Genomic DNA, 18,332 nt, shown 5'->3' with positions numbered 1-18,332 from the left:
TGGGTAATACCCACTCATGGATTTTTCTAAAGAAGAACCAATGGTTACTATAAAGGAGCAAAGTGTGTATGTATGGAGTTCTCTCCTCATTATTAGTATTGCAGGGAGTAGCTAAGAGGATGCATTTTTGATCAGGCAGGAAGTGAAAGAAAGATGTTAAGATCTTTGGATGGTTAACAATATGATTTAGGCAAAACCTTGAAAAACTGACCATGGCGAGAAATACAATTTTGAGCATTAGTTTGACCTTGTTGGCAATTGATGCTGAATCATCAATTACAAAATTCATAAAAGTTGGTTAGAATAGCCATTTTAGCAAGAGTGACAGAGGTAAAGCTAGGAAGGTATGTTTGTGTTGGAAAGTAGATATGGAGCAGGAGTTAGGACCATAAGAAAGAATTAGAATGTGGCAAGATCTGATATTTGTAATTGATGATGGTAATTTATAATCAAGTGATTTATTTACTTTCTTAACCCTCACATTTTAAACATCCTTTCTTGATCCAGAGTCCCCATTGTTTGTTTTTATTGAGTGAATCCTACTTTGTTTGAACATGCAGTATGTAGGAGTCCAACCACTTGGGATCCATAGATCTACAGTTAACTATGTCACCCTCAACTGCAACTTCTTATTGCATTGAGACTAAACTCTAAGTTCCTGAGCACCGCTGAATGCCTTCCTAGACTTACCTAGCATTGATTTTCCTGGCTGCTTCCCTTAGTGCAGTCATTTGAGTCTCATGCCTAGGTGTACAGTGTAAGGGACTAAACTACTGTGTTTCCTGCACATGCCGTCGGCTCCTACTTCTTTTCTTCTTTATGGAGCTTTCTTGCCCCTTTAAGCGCCCGCAGCGGCTCACTCATCCTTCAGATGCGTCTCACCTCACGTAGAGACAGACTAGAAATTCTAAGTGGAAATTTCGAGAGCCATTCATTTCATTGATCTTTCCACAGTCATTTAGGCGGCGAAGAATGAGGGTTCTGGCCTTCATAGAGGAGCTGGGTGTATGAGCGAACTACAACTCCCATCAGGCACACGGGCATCCCACAGGCCCGAAAGCGGGAACTACCACTCCCGTGAAGCTCTGCTGCTCGCGCCTGCGCAGAGCATAGGGCCACGTCGCTTTTGCGGCACCGGAGAGCACGCGCCTCATCCATGGCTTCCGCGGATTCCCGGCGGATGGGAGATACCGGCGGTGCCGGGGGCACCTTCCAGCCCTACCTAGACTCCTTGAGGCAGGAGCTGCAGCAGAGGGACCCAACGTTGTTGTCAGTACTGGTGTCGCTCCTCGTAGTGCTGCTGACGCTGGGTAAAGAAGCGGTGGGTGACTATGGTGGGTGCGGGGTGGCCGGGGTCCCGGCCTCCGCTATGCTTCGGCAGGCCCGGGAGCCGAGAGGGCGTTTTAGTGGAGTTTAGATGTGAGATTCAACTTGTCTGTCATCCCACCCTCTTGTCTGACGCAGCCCTGCGTTAAAGGGGGATCCCGGGCGACCCCGGGAGTGAAGTCCTGGTGCTTGGGACACGCGTTTCCCTAACTCCACTCCTGTTAAGCCTGGGCGCGCGGTCCCCTCCCTTTCCATCACTTACCGCCGGGACCCACGGGGTCTGAAGACCAGTGCGGACATCCTATGTTTGCGAGCGGGGTTCTGGGAATACAAAAGTCATAAGATACCCCTTGAGATATCCACGCTCAGGGAAGAGGTGTAGAGACAGAGAGTTGACAGTTGATAGTGGCTGGCACTCAGCGGGTGCCTAAGTAACCACCGTAAATAGTGCTAATAACAAAGTAAATCACAGGTTATCATAGATATCTTTGTTTTATTATTACTTTCCCCTCTGTTCCACAGTGCTCTGGAAGTTCATCTGGAGCAGAAAGAGCAGTCAGAGAGCTGTTCTCCTTGTTGGTCTTTGTGATTCCGGGAAGACATTGCTGTTTGTCAGGGTAAGTGCTTTGATTTATACCTTTGTTAAACTTAATATTATGGCATCCCTGTATTCCTGTGATTTCATGTTTTAATTGGCAAAAGAAACTTATCCTGCCAAATTTGGAGTGAATTCTAGACTTTATGAAAACAAAAAGACTCTTGAAAATCCTATGAACTAAAATTTTATAGCCATTCCTGTTTCTTTTTTTTTCTCCTTACCAGATGCTGATATTTAATTCTTATCACAAGATTTTTTAATAAGTGTTAAATGGCTAAGGATGCCGTTAAAGACATATAAACCTGACCTACTTAAAAGTTATAATTTATCATGTAACAAACCTTTCAGAGAGCCTGTGAAAGACTTTTTTTTTTTTTAATGTTTCAATTTTTTTTGGAATTTTTTGGATTTTGGAAGATTTGCCCCAGTAGCCAAACTGTGGTTGTATTTGTACCATGACTTGACAAATGCAGTTACATCCCAGTCTGCGGATTCTTTCCTCTATAAATTTATTGTCATTAAATCTGACACATGATGTGAATATTAGTTGTTACTTTTGTGTTCACAAGAGGAAAATGAAACCATGAAAATGTATGTCAAACTTTATTCGTTCATCGATGACATGAATAACTTCTTTGATGAATCAGATAATACTAGAGAAATACTTTCTCTGTGTCTTGTGCTAACCACATGTAATGGCTCTGGACAACATGGTTTTAATTTTAACCTTCCTTTGTCACTTTCTTAAGTCTAAACAGCCTATGAAGCAGTAAACAAAGCTCTAAATTGTGGTATTTGATGATTTCTGTAGTGTAAATACTCCTAACATGACCATTTCCAAGTGACCAGCCCAGCTTTGACAAAGTTATTTTTTTGAAGGATGATTCTTCTTTAATAGTTTATGCTAGTTAGGTTTCTTTTCACTAATACTTATTTTTAATGTATACAGCATTTTTATTTTTATGTTTTTTATTATTTTGAGACAGTGTCACACTAAGTTGCATAGGGCTTTGCTAAATTGCAAAGGCTGGCCTCCAATTTTTTGATCGTCTTGCCTCAGCTTCCTGAGTTCCTGGGATTATAGGTGTACCCCAACATACCCTGCTGTTTTTGGTATTTTTAACTGAGTATGTGTTTTACTATGAGAATAGGACAGATTTTCTGCTTTTTATTCTTCCTTTGGACAGTAGAATTTGTTTTCCTTCCACTAAGGAAATATAATTTCAAATTATTTATGATGGTTAAAAATGTTTACAAAAGGGAAGTAAATTTGGCCACTAACTATGGTTTGAAAATATTTTTTTTCTCCTATTGAAGAGAGGGGGAGGAAGTTTGCAATTTTTCTACAGGTTAAAAAAAAATAAAATCTTTTTCAGCTATTGTAAGCAGCATTCATTTTATTTGCTCTTTAACCTGGGCAGGCTAGAACATTATTATTACTCATTAGATTTGCTATTATTGTTAATATGTTCACTCTGATCTCTCCCATCTTATTTTTTACAGTTGTTAACAGGCCATTACAGAGACACTCAGACTTCCATTACTGACAGCTCTGCTGTATACAGAGTCAACAATAACAGGGTAAGATGTGACTGCAGTGTTAAAGAGTCTGACAATCTGACTGGAATGAATTAGTCTGAGGATGTAGATACCATTTAAAGTTTATTTTTATAGGGAATATAAAAATATATTATGTGACAAATTCTGCCCTTTATAATCTGTTGGCCAATGTAGTCATTTCTACCTCTCCTTTGTAGTCACTTATGTACAGTAATGTTATGACTCATTTTATTCTTAATTTTTTTTTTGTCTTCTTTCTAACTTTACTTATTTAAGAATGGACATTAGGGCTGGGGTTATGGCTCAGTAGTAGAGTGCTCACCTAGCATGCATGAGGCACTGGGTTCGATCCTCAGAACCACATAAATGTAAAATAAAGATATTGTGTCCACCTAAAACTAAAAAATAAATATTAAAAAAAAAGAATGGACATTAAGTCTTTTTCTTTTATGTTTTAAAGAAGTAATACATGTACACGGAACAAAAAAATTGAAAAGTAATTTTTCCTTTTCTAATCCCACAAGCCAGTCTTGTTGTTGGAAGTAATAACTGCTATTATTTTTGTGTGTAAGCTTCTAAGTGTTCAATGCATATACAGTTGTATCTATATATCCTTTAATTATATTTTTTCTTAACACACTTTTTTGTCCATATTTTTTTTATTTAACAGTATGACTGATAGAACTTCACTTTTTTCTCCTACATTTAAACACATAGTACTATCTAGTTGACTTATGAACTGCATAGTATTCTACTCTGTGGCTGTACCATATATATAATTAAATTTTGATGTAATCAAAGTACTGCTAATATTTAGTTTTGTTTGTGGTTAGAATCTTATGCCTTTACAAACTGTTGCAATGGATATCTTGAAAAGTATATATGAGCACTTTCAAAAATACCCATAAAGAATCATGAGAAAGACTTTTCTAGAATGTAAACAGTGACAGGCAAGCCAGTTATGATACTTAATGAGTTGTAGTGAGTGAGTGGAATGAGGACTAAGTGACTGACTGGAAGAGTGGAAGGACAAAAGGATAGTGACTTAGAATTGTGATCTTAGGGCTCTTTTCCCTAGAGCCACTTCCCCTTTGTGGTGCCTCTAGAGTTAAACATTGTAGGCAAAGGTACAGGGACTCCATTTAAATATCTAGAGATATTTTTGTTTATTTGAATGATGGCAATTTTTCTGACTAAAACCTTTTTAAATTTCCAAAGATTTGGATTTTGAAATTTCAGGTTTAGGAGATCATTAATTTTTGGGGTCCTGTACTGAATTTTTTAAAGTGGGCTATTTGAGGGTGTGTTAGACCTGTATCTCTCAGTGCAGTAGCTACTGACCCTGCGTGACTGTAGAGCACTGAAATTTGACCAGTCCAAATAGAGGGGTCCTATAAGTATCAAGTACTTACCAGACTTTGAAGAACCAGTGTGAAAAAAGGAATGTAAGCAATCATTAATAATGTCTTGGTTCCTTAGTACATATTAATAATATTTTTGATATACTGGATTATATAACTTATTATAACAAATTTTACTTTTTAAATATTTACTAGAAAATTTAAGATTACATGTGGCTTGTATTATATTTTTGTTGAGAATATAGAACATTCCCCCCTTTTTTCACAAACACTGCTCCCACTCCCTTAAGTTTAGATTTAGTTTTCTCTAGGTAGTAATGTACCTAGTCATGAATCTTCTGAATTGCTAATACTGTGTGGTTCAGTGCTATTTTTGAAATGGAGCAGTAGATCCTAATCTGGGTTCACCAGATTCTTACCAATATTTTGAAAAGGCTAGTAGGTATTTTTATTTGTCTTTCTGAAAGATCATAATGAATCCAGCTGGAATTATGTCAGATCTGTACATGATACTGATTCCCTTCTATTGAACCGTGAGCATGGTTGGAGGTAAACATGCGAGAAATGATTGATGAGTCTGATACTTGTACTAAAGCCACATCTAAGAGTTTTGTCACTGAGCACAGACACATTTACATTGATCATAAGGTCAAGGATGAAGTCCTGGAATGGTGAATAGGACTTAGTATTAGTGCATAATGTGCTTGGTCAATAGGGGTTCAAAAATTGGCAAAAAATTTGACAGATTTGAAACAAATAAATGGGTATCTGGTAAGCACATATTTAAGAATTAAGGGGTGGAAACTATGAAAGTATGCTTTGTTATAATGATTAAGGATCCCAGTAATGGCAATATGTGCTATAAATTCTAAGTTCTTTTTTGCATTATAAGCTTGTGAATATTTATTACAGTTGTTAACATGTTTTTGCTTTTATTCACACTGGTATCTCCTAAACCTCAGATAGACCACACATTCCTGACTCCCTCAGTCAGGTTTCTTACGAAACCTAACAACATTTATCAAAATTGTTACTTTATATGTAATTTTACATCATGCTTAATGTTAGACTGGGAGCCACATCTTTGTTCACTGTTATATCCCCAGAACTTTGACCAGTGTTTTATTTTTGTGGGGGGAGTTTGGTGTTGAGGATTCAGCCCAGGGCCTCATGCATGCTAAGTAAGCAGTCTGCCAATGAATACATTCCCCATCCCTGGGCTGGTGTTTTATTTGAAAATGTTCCATGAAAATTTGTTTGATTTATTTATTAGAGTAACACTTGTTGTATTAATTAATTAACTAGACTCCAGTATTATATGCCTTTAATTTGATCCTGATGTGCACATGGATCTAGATGGAAACATTAATTCAATATTATTGTTGCCATCCTCAGGGCAACAGCTTGACCTTGATTGACCTCCCTGGACATGAGAGCTTAAGGCTTCAGTTCTTGGAGCGGTTTAAGTCTTCAGCCAGGTAAGTAGAAAGAAATGAAGTGGGCTTGTTGAAGTTGGTACTGTGTATCAAGTCTGCACATGTGGGACTGGTGTTTTGCTCTGGTGGGATTCTGGAGGCAGCACACTGTCCTGCAGTAGAAAGAACATGGAGCTTAGAGTGACCCACTTCTGGGTTGCAAGCCCACCTTTGCTAGGATTGTGAAGATTGTATGGGATAATGCTTCAGGAATATTTCTCAGAGTGTTTGGGAAGTGTTCCCTCATTATTATTAAAATATACTCTGAAGATGAATTCAGTGACATAATACAGGATTATTAATATATAGGAAAAAATTTTAAAGCTCTGTTGGGTCCCAGAAATTATTAAACTCCAACATTATGTGTAACTTTATTTCAAGAACAATATTTTCATAATTCTTTCAGTGTCTGCCCTTATGTTATTAACCCTTAAATTCTTTACTAAAATTCTTATGCTGCATTTGCAAGTGTTCTCTTCATGTGTATATCTAACATTGATAAGAACTGGAGAGGGAAATTAGTCTGACACATTTCAATGATTTGAAGACATTTTAATGTCTCTGAATTTTAAAGGCATCTTACAGTTGCAATTATCCCAGGTGTGATAGTTTAACTGGCAGTATTTTCTCCTCTTAGTGGTTCCTGAAATGTTTCTTTGAATTGATGGCATCTTAGGTTTGAGGAATGAGTGAGTTGGTTCTTTCCTTTTTATTGAACACATGTGGACTTAGATTTTGAAATTGTTTCCTTACCCACAAGATGGTGATGATGAGCAGTTTGTTTCAGAAGAGAATGTGATTTTTTTATAATTCTTCAGACAATTTAGACAGATCTAGAATTGGGTATTAATTTACCATTGAATTTTTTTGTTTTTATGTTGTCAGTTATAAATATTTTATAATTTGCAGTATAATTACTCTGTGACTCAAGTATTATAGGTAAATAGAACAAACATGGGGTAGTGGTGCACACCTGTAATCTCAGCTGAGGCAGGAGGATCGCAAGTTCAAAGCCAACCTCAGCAACTCAGAGAAGCCCCAAGCAAGTCAGTGAGACCCCATCTCAAAATAAAAATAAAAAAGGGCTGGAGATGTGGCTTAGTGGTTAAGTGCTCCTGGATTCAGTCCCCATGAAAAAAGAAAAAGAAGATAAAACTGAGTTCAAAGAAATCTTAATCATAATAAATGCATATTAAAGATTATTATGTGCCTTTTATTACAAGTCAAATTTCCTTAATTTCTATTTTTCCCCTCTACTTGTGAAATATGTTATTTCTACTCTTTGTGGTTCTCCACTTGCCCGCCCCCCTTCCTTTTTAATATTTATTTTTTAGTTTTAGGTGAACACAATATCTTTATTTTACATTTATGTGGTGCTGAGGATCAAACCCAGTGCCTCATGCATGCTAGGTGAGCCACAACACCAGCAGCCCCTTGTCCCTCCTTTTAAACGTTGCACAACATCTCATAAAATCAATAATACTAGTTCTTTTTTCCTAAAGCTCGAATGCTTTAACTCTGCTCTTCCTCACATCATTCTTTTTCACCTCCAATGATTGCTGATTTTTGCCCTTATATTCAATGATTACTGAGACATACCTGGATTCTTATGATTTCTTTCGCCAAATTCTGGCATTCTGCTCTTTTCTTTTTTTTTTTTTAATATTTATTTTTTAGTATTTGGCGGACACAACATCTTTGTTTGTATGTGGTGCTGAGGATTGAACCCGGGCCGCACGCATGCCAGGCGAGCGCGCTACCGCTTGAGCCACATCCCCAGCCCCTCTGCTCTTTTCTTTTAGGATCTGTTTTTCCTCTCAGTTTTAGAAATATTTCCAGAGAGTGAGTGAGTAGTAAAATTTCTCATCTTTTGTTCATTTGAAGCTATCTTTATTGGGTATTAGAATGGTGATTTTAGCTGAGTATAAAGTCCTGGGTGGTAGTTGTTTCCATGGTGACATGGAAGGCATGACTGCTGACTTCTGTGTCTGCTGCTGCAGTCTCATTGTTATTTTTCTAGGAAATCTGTCTGGTCTGCCTTCTGTCAAGGGGTGGATTAGCTTTGTCATGTTTGGAATTTAAATGTGCTGTCCCAGACCAGAGATTCATATCTGTCTTCAGTTCTTAGAAATTCTCATAATCTCTTCAGGCTAGTGCTGTTTCTCCATTCTCAGTTCTCACATCTTGTAACTCATTTGCACAATTGAACCTTAGTATTTCTGCCCTTCTTGTTTCTTGTATCTTCTAAATTTTTCTACTTTGCATATTGTGTGATACTCTCATTTGCTTTCTAGTTTACTGCATTTTGTTTTAGCTAAGAATAATCTCTGCTTTTTCATTGAGTTTTTAATTTCATTTACTATGTATGGTCTTTAAATTTTTTTTCCCAAAAAATCGCCTGTTTCTTCTTCTTATAATTCCTAGTATTGTGCGCTTAAATAATTTTAACCATGTGTTTTGTAGATTGCTTCATTTTCTCTAATTTGGGGGTGCTTGTTTTTCTCTGGCATGACTGTTTATTTTCTTCTGTGGTTTGTAATATTTGATCCAGAACCCTTCAAGGGGATGCATTATTGTTGTTGTGATTGATATACTTTAGTATATGAAAGCCTCATTCGAGAAGGAGTTACATATTTCTATCTGTTGGGACCAGAGAGGTTTAGAATATGGCCCAGTTTTTATGTAAATCTTTCTACTTAGGAATCTTGCACCTGGGGAGAGTGTAAATTCACACTCCATACCTGGAGGCCTGGTTTTTCAATTTCTTTTGGTATTATTTTCCAACCCTGGGCCTCTAGTAGACTGCTTTTAAGTTGTAGGCTTCGTGCAGCGGGTTTGGTTCCAGCTCCCCAGTGCATGTCAGCCATTGCATGTCTCCTGCCCCACTGGGCATTTAGACCATTGTCCCTAAAGCCCATCGTCTATAGTTTCCCTGGGCTGTTGTGCTTTAACTCTGATATAGCTTTGTTTGTGGCACATGAAGATTTTCACTGCTGCTGCCTTAAGTCAGGCCCTCCCTGGTCATGCTCTTCTAGTTCATTTGCCTTCTACGATTTCTGTCATTTAGGTACCAGTAGTCTGTGCAAGACAGAAAAACGTAAACTTCATAGGTTGATGTGTCACACTCTTTGCTCTGTGACCTGGTTGTATGTCGTTCTCCATCTCCCTATGTACCAGCTTGCCTTGACTTCTTTAATGTATGTGTTTCCCTTGTTTGTGCCTTCAATATACTATGTTCTGGACATTTTATCTAGTTAAAATTCAGCTCAACTACTCCATCCTCCTTGTCTTTGACCTTGTCTTATGGAAATGATCACCTCTTTGTTCCAGTTACACCATGGGCATAGTTCTGTCCTGGCATTTATCATAGAGCTCTGAGTGATTTCTTGGTCTCTGAGGGTGGACATCATTCCTCAGTCTCTGCTCAGCTTCAGGCATTGACCCACAGTATCATTCAGTACTAGTTTTTGTTAAATGAAGATTAGTGTTGTGTGATTAACTCTACACAGACCTGCATATGTTTCTCTAGTGTGTGATTCACCAATCTGAAGAAATTAAGGCTAGAATTTTCAGGATCATGGTGCACTGATGCAGGCTCATGTGTGAGTTTTTCTTTTTTTTCCCTCTAGGGCTGTTGTGTTTGTTGTGGACAGCGCAGCATTCCAGCGAGAGGTGAAGGATGTGGCCGAGTTTCTGTATCAAGTCCTCATTGATAGTATGAGTCTGAAGAACACGCCATCATTCTTGATAGCCTGCAACAAGCAAGGTGCCATTGTGTTTTCTACCATAATAATTAAGATTTTTCTGAGATCACTACTAAGAATTAGTTCAGTTGTCCACAGTTGTCATTATTGAGGTTTGGAGACAGTTGTCGTGAACTACAAGTGGAAGGATTTTTTTTTTTTTTTTAATTTTTAAAATTTGGGTTTTTTTAGTTTTACATGACAGTAGAGTGTATTTTGACATATATACATGGAGTATAACTTCCAATTCTTATGGTTGTACATGATGTAGAGTTACACGGGTTGTGTATTCATATATGAACATAGGAAAGTTATATCTGATTCATTCTACTGTCTTTCCCATTCCCCTCCCCCCATTGTGAGTCAGCATCCGCATGTCAAGAGAACATTCAGCCTTTGGATTTTGGGGGATTGGCTTATTTTACTTAGCATGATAGCCCCTGGTTCTATCCATTTGCTGGGAATGCCACAATTTCATTCTTTATGGCTGAGTAATATTCCATTGTGTATATATACCACATTTTCTTTATACATTCATCTGTTGATGGGTACCTAGGTTGGTTTCATAGTTTAACTATTGTGAATTGAGCTGCTGTGAACATTAATGTGGCCATGTCATTACAGTATGCTAATTTTAAGTCCTTTAGGTATAAACTGAGGAGTGGGATAACTGGGTCAAATGGTGATTGCGTTTCAGGTTTTCTGAGGTTAAAACTTAAAATTTATTTCTACTCCCATCTTTTCACTCATTTTGTTACCAGGCTTTCCTAAGGGTCCACAACAGAGGAATTGTTACCTATTTTTTTGGGATATAGGTTTTTTTTCTTTTTTTTAAGATTATAAATTATTTTACTTTACCAAATTAAGTTTGTCAGATTTCGATGTGTCATGTCAGTTGCACTATTTTGGAGGGAGAGGTTGGAGTCTCTCCTTCCAAATAAGTTTATCATTCAGCAAATTTTATCAATGGGAGTTTACAAGATTTTCCTTTAAACTGGTAACCATTAAAAACCATTAAAAGCCCAGTTAAACTGCCCTTCAGTTCTGCTACCAATAAAATAAGATAAACTAGTCGTCCTTTCACTGATCTGTTTCTTAAAGTTCTGTGAAGAACTTAAAGCATTTCTCAGAAGTGGTTAGATTATGATACTTAACGAGAGATGTATTTATTAGCATCATTACCTGACTTCTTTTGATTTCTCTTACTTAGCATGTAGAGAGCAGTTAATGTTTATTTGGGGTTTGTGGCCACACCAAGCATCCCTGTAGTGTGAAGGATGCTTTCACATCATTAGTATCAGCTGAAAGCATGCTGAGTTTATTTTTAAGTGACAAGTAGGGTTTTGTCTATTGGAGTGAAAGTTCTTGGTTGAGTCAGAGAACTGGTAAGGTTTTTTTTTTTTTTTTTTTTTTATGTTAAACTGACTGGACTCATACGTATTGAATTGAAAGGTCTGTAAGGTATGGAAAACTTAAGTCCATGTTAGGGTCATCAACATAACATGTTTGTAAGCATTACTTTGGGAAATCCATATGTGCAAATCTAATGTTTACTTTGATAGAGAAAGAATTAGTGATAAAAGCTCTTTTTGAAAAGAAGTGAGAAGAAACTTGCTGGTTCACATTCTGGTTTAATCTACAACAGTGTTTTTACTTTACAGATATTGCAATGGCAAAATCAGCAAAATTAATTCAGCAACAGCTTGAGAAAGAACTGTAAGTGTGAATAAAGCCTGTTGGTTAAACACATTCACATATAGGCTTAAAACAGCATGTTCATATTTCTTTTGTCTGGTTATCAGTGATGATCACAATTATTGTCTGAATATTAGTGTGAGATGTACTTATTAAATAATTTTTAGAATCACCAAAGGAATTGTTAAAAGCATTAATGGGATATTTTTAGGTTATTTAATTTTTTTTTAATTTTAAAATTTTGTTCTTTTTAGCTGTACATGACAGTAGAATGTAATTTGGCTTTTTCAATTTCATGTAGAGAAGATTTATTGAAACCGTTTGCTCAATTTGTTTTACCACCGCTACTGACTCATAATTGATATGAAAGATCTTAGAAACTAAAAAATTGTACACACCAATTGAGATCAGTGTTATTTCAGAAAATGGAAGTGTTTGTTCACCACACAGTAAAACTGTGTTTAAAGGTGCATGTAAAAAAATAATAAGATAAAAACAGACAAAAACCAAGGATCAGGAAAAAAGAAGGAAAACAGTTTTAAAGCCACTGGAAATTATTGTTGACAGAATGAGGAATATAAAAATCAAGGGTAGCATTTTGTAGCTTCTTGTATTGTTTTCATGCTACTTGACAATATTATTTACCCTGCTTAAAAGCTACATGCACCATTTGATGCTTGTTAAATGAATAAAGAAGTAGATCATGATGGGGAAAAATGTTCTCAAAGTTGAATTTATACAGTTTATACAGTTTTTCCTCATCAGATCAGGCGTACTCAGAATTTAGTCAGCTTTAGGAGTAGCAGACTCCTGCCCAGGGCCTGCAAGCTGAGTAGTTTGACATTTTTAAAGGGCAGTTTAAAAAAAGAAAAATACACAACAGAGACCAAATACGGCTCACAAATCCCCAAATGTTTAATTTCTGGCTCTTGCTGGCCTGACCTGTGCTGCTCTCTGTGGATCCTACCCTTCTGAAATTGTGTGTCTGTCTCAGTGCTCTCTCTCTTGAGGCCATAAACAGTACTTTCCTTAGGCTAGGGACATGGGAACAGTTAGATAATTTGGTTTCTAAGATTGTGTTGCATTTGTGGGGAATCATTTTGGGAGAACAAAAGCTATTATAATATTATTTGTGTTTCAGGGTTCTTTTTGCCCTCCCCCCCACTTTTTTTTTTGACAGTGCAGTCCCAAGTTTACCCATATTTAAAACAGGTTTTTCTTTGGTTATTTGCTTTTTACAGTAGGGTTAGAGGAAAACAGTACAGAACTAAACACTGTGTTATAAACAGTGAAGTAAAATGTTGAAAAGTCATAAAGGTTAACATTAGTTAAATTAGAAACCTAATTTTAATTTAATTTTTTATTTTTGAGAATTAGGCCCTATCTGTTTTGAAGGAATTTAAAGTTTTGAATTACAAGGGTTATTTTTTATAACCCTGTGGCAAAAGCTGGTTACACATAATGTTTTGCTCTTTTTTTCTTAAAAATTGTTATAACATAGTATACATATAAGAGTATATAAGGTGCATATATTAAATTTGAAGATTATAAGATGGATACTATGTACTCACCACTAAGCCTAAAAGGCCTAGCTGGCTGTGTGTTCCTTCCCAAAAGCTTTCCCTCAGAAGGTAAATGATATCCTAAGTTTTTTTGTAGCAGTTTTTTACATTTTTTATTGTTTCTTTTTTGGGTTATATATAACAGTAGGATTCATGTTGACATAATTTTAAAAGCATGGGATATAATTTGCTCAAATTCAGTCCTCAGTATTTCTCCTGTCCCCCGTCTCCCTGTTCCTTTTTCTCTGCTCTACTGATCTGTGTGCTATTTACTTTTAGATCTTTTTTCCTTTTTGGTTAGTATCTTGTGGATATAGATGATATGAGATTCACTGAGGTGTATTCCTGTATGAACATAGGAAAGTTAGGTTAGATTGATTCCTCTCTTTTTCTGTTATCCGACTCTTTTCCTTCCCCCTTAGTTCCATTCATTTCGCCTGTTGGTCTTCCTGCTTTTTTGACAGACTCCCCTCCTTCTTTTTTCCCTTTCCCATTCTTTCTCTTTTTCCTTCCTATTTTGGACTAATTTCCACATATCAGAAAAAATATTTGACCTTTGGCTTTCTGAATGTGGCTTGTTTCACTTAGCATTATGGTGTCCAGTTCCATGCATTTATCAGCAAATGCCATGATTTCATTCTTCTTTATGGCTGAGTCATACTCCATTGTGTATATGTACCACATTTCTTTATCCATTCATCTGTTGAAGGTTGGACATAGCTTGGGTATTGTTAATTGTGCTGCTAAACATTGATGTGGCTGCGTCACTAGAATATGCTGATTTTAGATCTTTTGTATATATACTGAGGCGTGGGATAGCTGGGTCATCTGGTAATTCCACTCTTACTAGTTTTTTGAGAAATCTCCATACTGCTTTCCAGAGTGGTTGCACCAATTTGCAGTTCCACCAGCAAAGTATGAGTGTACCTTTTCCCCACATCCCTTGCCAACACTTATTATTATCTGAATTCTTGATAATTGCCATTCTGACTGGAGTGAGATGAAATCTTAATGTAGTTTTGTTTTGCATTTTCCTGATTGCTAGAGATGTTAAACACTTTTTCATATATTTGTTGGCCAACTGTAATTTCTTCTTTTGACCAGTGTATGATTAGTCTTTCCCATTTATTCAATTGGGGTTTTCTTTCTTTCTTTCTTTCTTTTTTTTTTTTTTTTTTAGAGTTAAGTTTTTTGAGTTCTTTATATGCCCTGAGGAACAGGTGGCAGAGATTCTCTCCCATTCTGTAGGGTGTCTCTTCATGTTCTTAACAATTTATCTGTTTTTTGAACTATTTTTATTCTGTTTTTGTTCTTAAACAACGTATTATTTAGTTTTGCCTTTGGTCTTCATTAACTTTTAAGCAACCTTATAGAACCAAGAAATGTTTTCCCTTGTAGGAAAGTTAGTTGGTCTGGCAAGCATTCCTCTGCTTCTGGGAGCAGAAAGGGAGGAGTTAGCAAATGTATTGTTCATGCCCTGTTTTGTCAGGGCCAGCAGGTGGCAGTAAGGTGACTTAGTGGAGAAGGTTTTTGCAAATGAAGAGATTGGAGAGCAGTAAATTTTGTCAAATTAGATATAAGAGTCTAGAGTTTGTGGATTTATAAGTTCCATATCCAAATAGACTCAAGGTAAAATAAATACCCTGTCTACCCGTGCTTAGCTTTCATAAATTAAGTTTTATAACACTTATAGCATGAATTTTAAACTGTAATTTAAAATGGCATCAGGAGATTCTAACAGAAGAGGGCCTTGGCTGAGAGAAAGTTGCTATGACCTGGGTCCACTACTGACCTGGTGTCACCTAGGTGAGAAATTGGAGCTCCATCTTGCAAATGCAAAGGATTGTTTAGTAACCTGAATAGCATAATTTACAGGTTCATGATTATTCTAGTCTTAAATGAGTGCTGACATATTTAGAAGTGTGATTTAATTGCTGTGTAAAGTTTTGTTGCTGACTTGTTTTCTTCTCCTCCTACAGCAACACCTTACGAGTTACGCGTTCCGCTGCCCCCAGCACGCTGGATAATTCCAGCACCGTCCCTGTTCAGCTGGGAAAGAAAGGCAAAGAGTTTGAATTTTCACAGTTGCCCCTCAAAGTGGAGTTCCTTGAGTGCAGTGCCAAGGGCGGAAGAGGAGACACTGGCTCTGCTGACATCCAGGACTTGGAGAAATGGCTGGCGAAAATCGCCTGAGCGTATATCTGAAGCACAGCCATGGTTGTCTGTGGGTGACTGGCAGTTTTGGAGAAAGGGTAGTCTGGCATTGATAAAGAAGGGGCACAAGATGTGGTTAGAAAATTTTCTTTATTTTGGAAACAAATTACTGTTGGCACCAGCTTAGATTTTTTGTTTAAATTTAGTTCTCCCGTATTTCTCCCGTTCAAAGGAGTCACCTCTGTTTGGCTCATCTTCCCTCTGTTAAGGTGTGTGTAACTTCCCTTTAGTGTGTTCTTGATTTAGATTGAGGTCTATGTGACATCACAGTTCACATAGAGAGGACATTATCATGAGACTCTGGTTATCTGAAAACTCTTATCCTCTGCCTCTGTGCTTTGGTTCCTTTTTCTTGGAAACAGACCTGCCTGTGTATGAAACTAGCTGATTTCCAGTCACCTCTGACATTCACGGACTGCGCACTGTCTAGTCCTCTGTGTTCCCAGCTTTGCAGATGCAGTTGTGGTCGTTGCCCCACATGAAGACTGCAAGGCTGAGTGGGCAGTGGGTATGTTCTCTGTCAGCTCAGTGACTTGTCATACTCCAGCCTCAGCATTTTGGTTTTAAAATCTCATCAGTCTTTCCCAGAGGATGGAGTCGTAGATGCCAAATCTCTAAATGCCAAGGATCTCACGTGTTCTAGTGGTCATACTAGAGATTACAGGAAGACTTAAACACTGCTCTGCTTTCTCTGTGGCCGAGGGTTCCTGGGCTTTGTTCATGTGCTGCTCAGGTTATTCCTGTTTTGTACTCTTAGCTAGAATGTTGTGGAACAAATACAAGTGAAAAGTTTTCTGTAGATTTTTGAAGTGCATATTCGTTCATGCTTTAAAAAAAGATTGCCTTTTCAAAGTGATGTTTTTTGCTGTCTTCTTGAACATATGGGTTTTTATTGCTTTTTTAAGTGAGTAATACATTCCTTGATGAATAAACCAACCTGTCCAGCTCAAAATGAAACAGTGACAACAGATGGAAGCATGTGTGGGGTTCAGGCCTAACTCCAAGTTACCTGAGCCCAGCGATCACAGGGTACACAGGTGCCAACTCTCCTGTCCTTACCTCACATGCACAGGGTCTTACTAAGCTGCCTAGGCAGGCCTTCAACTTGTGGTCCTTCTGCTTCAGCCTCCCGAATAGTTGGAATATGCAGGCATGGCACCACGTCCAGCTGGGAAGGGCTTGGGTGGAAGGCGAGAGCGTTCTCTACTCAGGTGGTATCCTCTGAAGCCATCCAACCAAAGCAGGCCCTTTTTTTTTTTTTTCCATAAGATGGGAGGCAGATGTGACCAGAGTAGAAAGTACTGTCAGGTTACAGGGACAGACTAACTGTAAGGCTCGAAACACCTTAGGAACTGGAGGTGTCTGAGCCGCCTTGTATGTGGGCACCTGATGCAGGTGCCCTCCTGTGTCCAGCTGAGGGAAAGCTGCAAGGAGGGCAGTTGCTGTGAGCAAGCCCTGGGCACTCCATTGGTAAACAGGCCCGCTTCTGGAGTGAATCTTCAGTGGTTATGGAGCACACCCACAGACTAGAGGGGTCTTGCCACTGGCTGCAGTTCTTTATTCAGGGTCTTCATTCAAGCCCAGGCCTTGGAGGCTTCTCTTCCACCATTACTGTGGGCCCTAGCTCCTGATCAACGAAAGCTAGAGCATCCCTGGGGCCTGCCACTTCTTCTCAGTGCCTATATGGTCTGCCAAGAGTGATGTACTTGGCTAGGTTCTGTTGACCTGAACATTGTTTGAGCTTTCTAAAAATATCTGAGTGTAGCATATGGTGACCTCTCTGAGCATCCCTGGATGCCACGCTGTGCACTCAGGCAGGACATTCACACAGCTCTGTCATCACATTCATGTTGAGGGAATCCCAGCAGAGCTTCCTAAGCGTGGCAAAGGCAGGGACAGCTGGGCAGCTGTGAGTGGCAATGCCATACCCAGGGAGAGCGCTCACTCCCTTTGCTGTGTGAAGTCACGTTGCCCTGAACACCGTCACCCTGGGAGGACTGCTTGTCACGGAATAGCTTTTCTCTGGCCCATGCAAGCCTCATTGGTGGTCAGCCTCTGCCCCTTGACCTCCCTGCACCGTTCCACCTCACACTTCAAAACTGGAAACCAGAAAAAGGAAGGCTTAGTGGGGAGGCACATCTATTCTAATGAAAGATGGCTTCCTTGAGAGATTGGAGGATGTTCCAGAACCTTTAAAGGGAAAGGCTCTGGTGAAGCTGGACTTGAAGAGATTTCCAGCATTCTCAGGCTATGGCGATTCTGTGCCTCATTTCTGCTTTTAATTCTTTGGAATTGGTCCCAGAACTAAACGGGTTTTTAGGGCACTTTTTTGTCTGGAGATGACAGACTTGAGGGGCCTTGCAGGATTGTCGCCTGGCTGGTGTAGGGTGAGTTAGGAATGCTATTTAGCAGGTTGAATCATCACCCTTAAGTTCTTGTCTCCGAATGGTTCTCTGGAAGTCAGGGTAGGAGCTCCATTCCCTACACCACCACCCCCCATAACCCCTAACCCAGGCAGTTAGAGAGCTGAATGATGAAAAAAGTCACACCTGAGTCTCCGCTCTGCCTGGAACCTCCCTTTCCATCTGCCTTTAGGCAGACAAGATTGTGGGATTGTGTGGATGTAATCTCCCCAGTGTCCCACCCTACCCCTTCAGAGTTGGTGTAGAGCCCAAGTGAGCAGGAGAAAGACACCAGGACAGAAGAGGGCTTTTGGGAGCGTGCAGTTGAGGATCTGTTTTTGAACCCTCCCCCCATGTGTGACTGCCCCCCCCCCCTTAGAAACATTAGACAAGAGG

The 18,332-nt window shown here is 38.7% G+C and overlaps 1 protein-coding gene across 1 annotated transcript; it reads left to right on the top strand.

Annotated features, from left to right (window-relative positions):
• The first annotated feature begins 1,099 nt into the window (after nt 1–1,099).
• Srprb (SRP receptor subunit beta) lies at nt 1,100–16,390 on the top strand. Its single transcript, XM_015487040.2, has 7 exons — nt 1,100–1,310; nt 1,849–1,943; nt 3,428–3,505; nt 6,241–6,323; nt 9,950–10,086; nt 11,725–11,779; nt 15,300–16,390. The coding sequence occupies exons 1-7, from the start codon at nt 1,157–1,159 to the stop codon at nt 15,511–15,513; spliced, it is 816 nt and encodes a 271-aa protein (XP_015342526.1). The 5' UTR covers nt 1,100–1,156; the 3' UTR covers nt 15,514–16,390.
• The last annotated feature ends 1,942 nt before the right edge of the window (nt 16,391–18,332 follow it).

The sequence above is a fragment of the Marmota marmota genome, unplaced genomic scaffold (assembly GCF_001458135.2).
Source record: "Marmota marmota marmota unplaced genomic scaffold, marMar, whole genome shotgun sequence".
In the NCBI taxonomy this organism is placed as follows: Eukaryota; Metazoa; Chordata; class Mammalia; order Rodentia; family Sciuridae; genus Marmota; species Marmota marmota.
Note: the sequence above shows the minus strand (reverse complement) of the source record. Positions and strands in the feature narration are given on the sequence as shown.

Bases quoted from the DNA above. Each gene is read 5' to 3' on its own strand.
- Srprb (XM_015487040.2), top strand. From the start codon at position 1,157: ATGGCTTCCGCGGATTCCCGGCGGATGGGAGATACCGGCGGTGCCGGG. The intron at 1,944-3,427 runs GTAAGTGCTTTG...TATTTTTTACAG, and splicing joins AGACATTGCTGTTTGTCAGG to TTGTTAACAGGCCATTACAG. The intron at 6,324-9,949 runs GTAAGTAGAAAG...TTTTCCCTCTAG, and splicing joins CGGTTTAAGTCTTCAGCCAG to GGCTGTTGTGTTTGTTGTGG.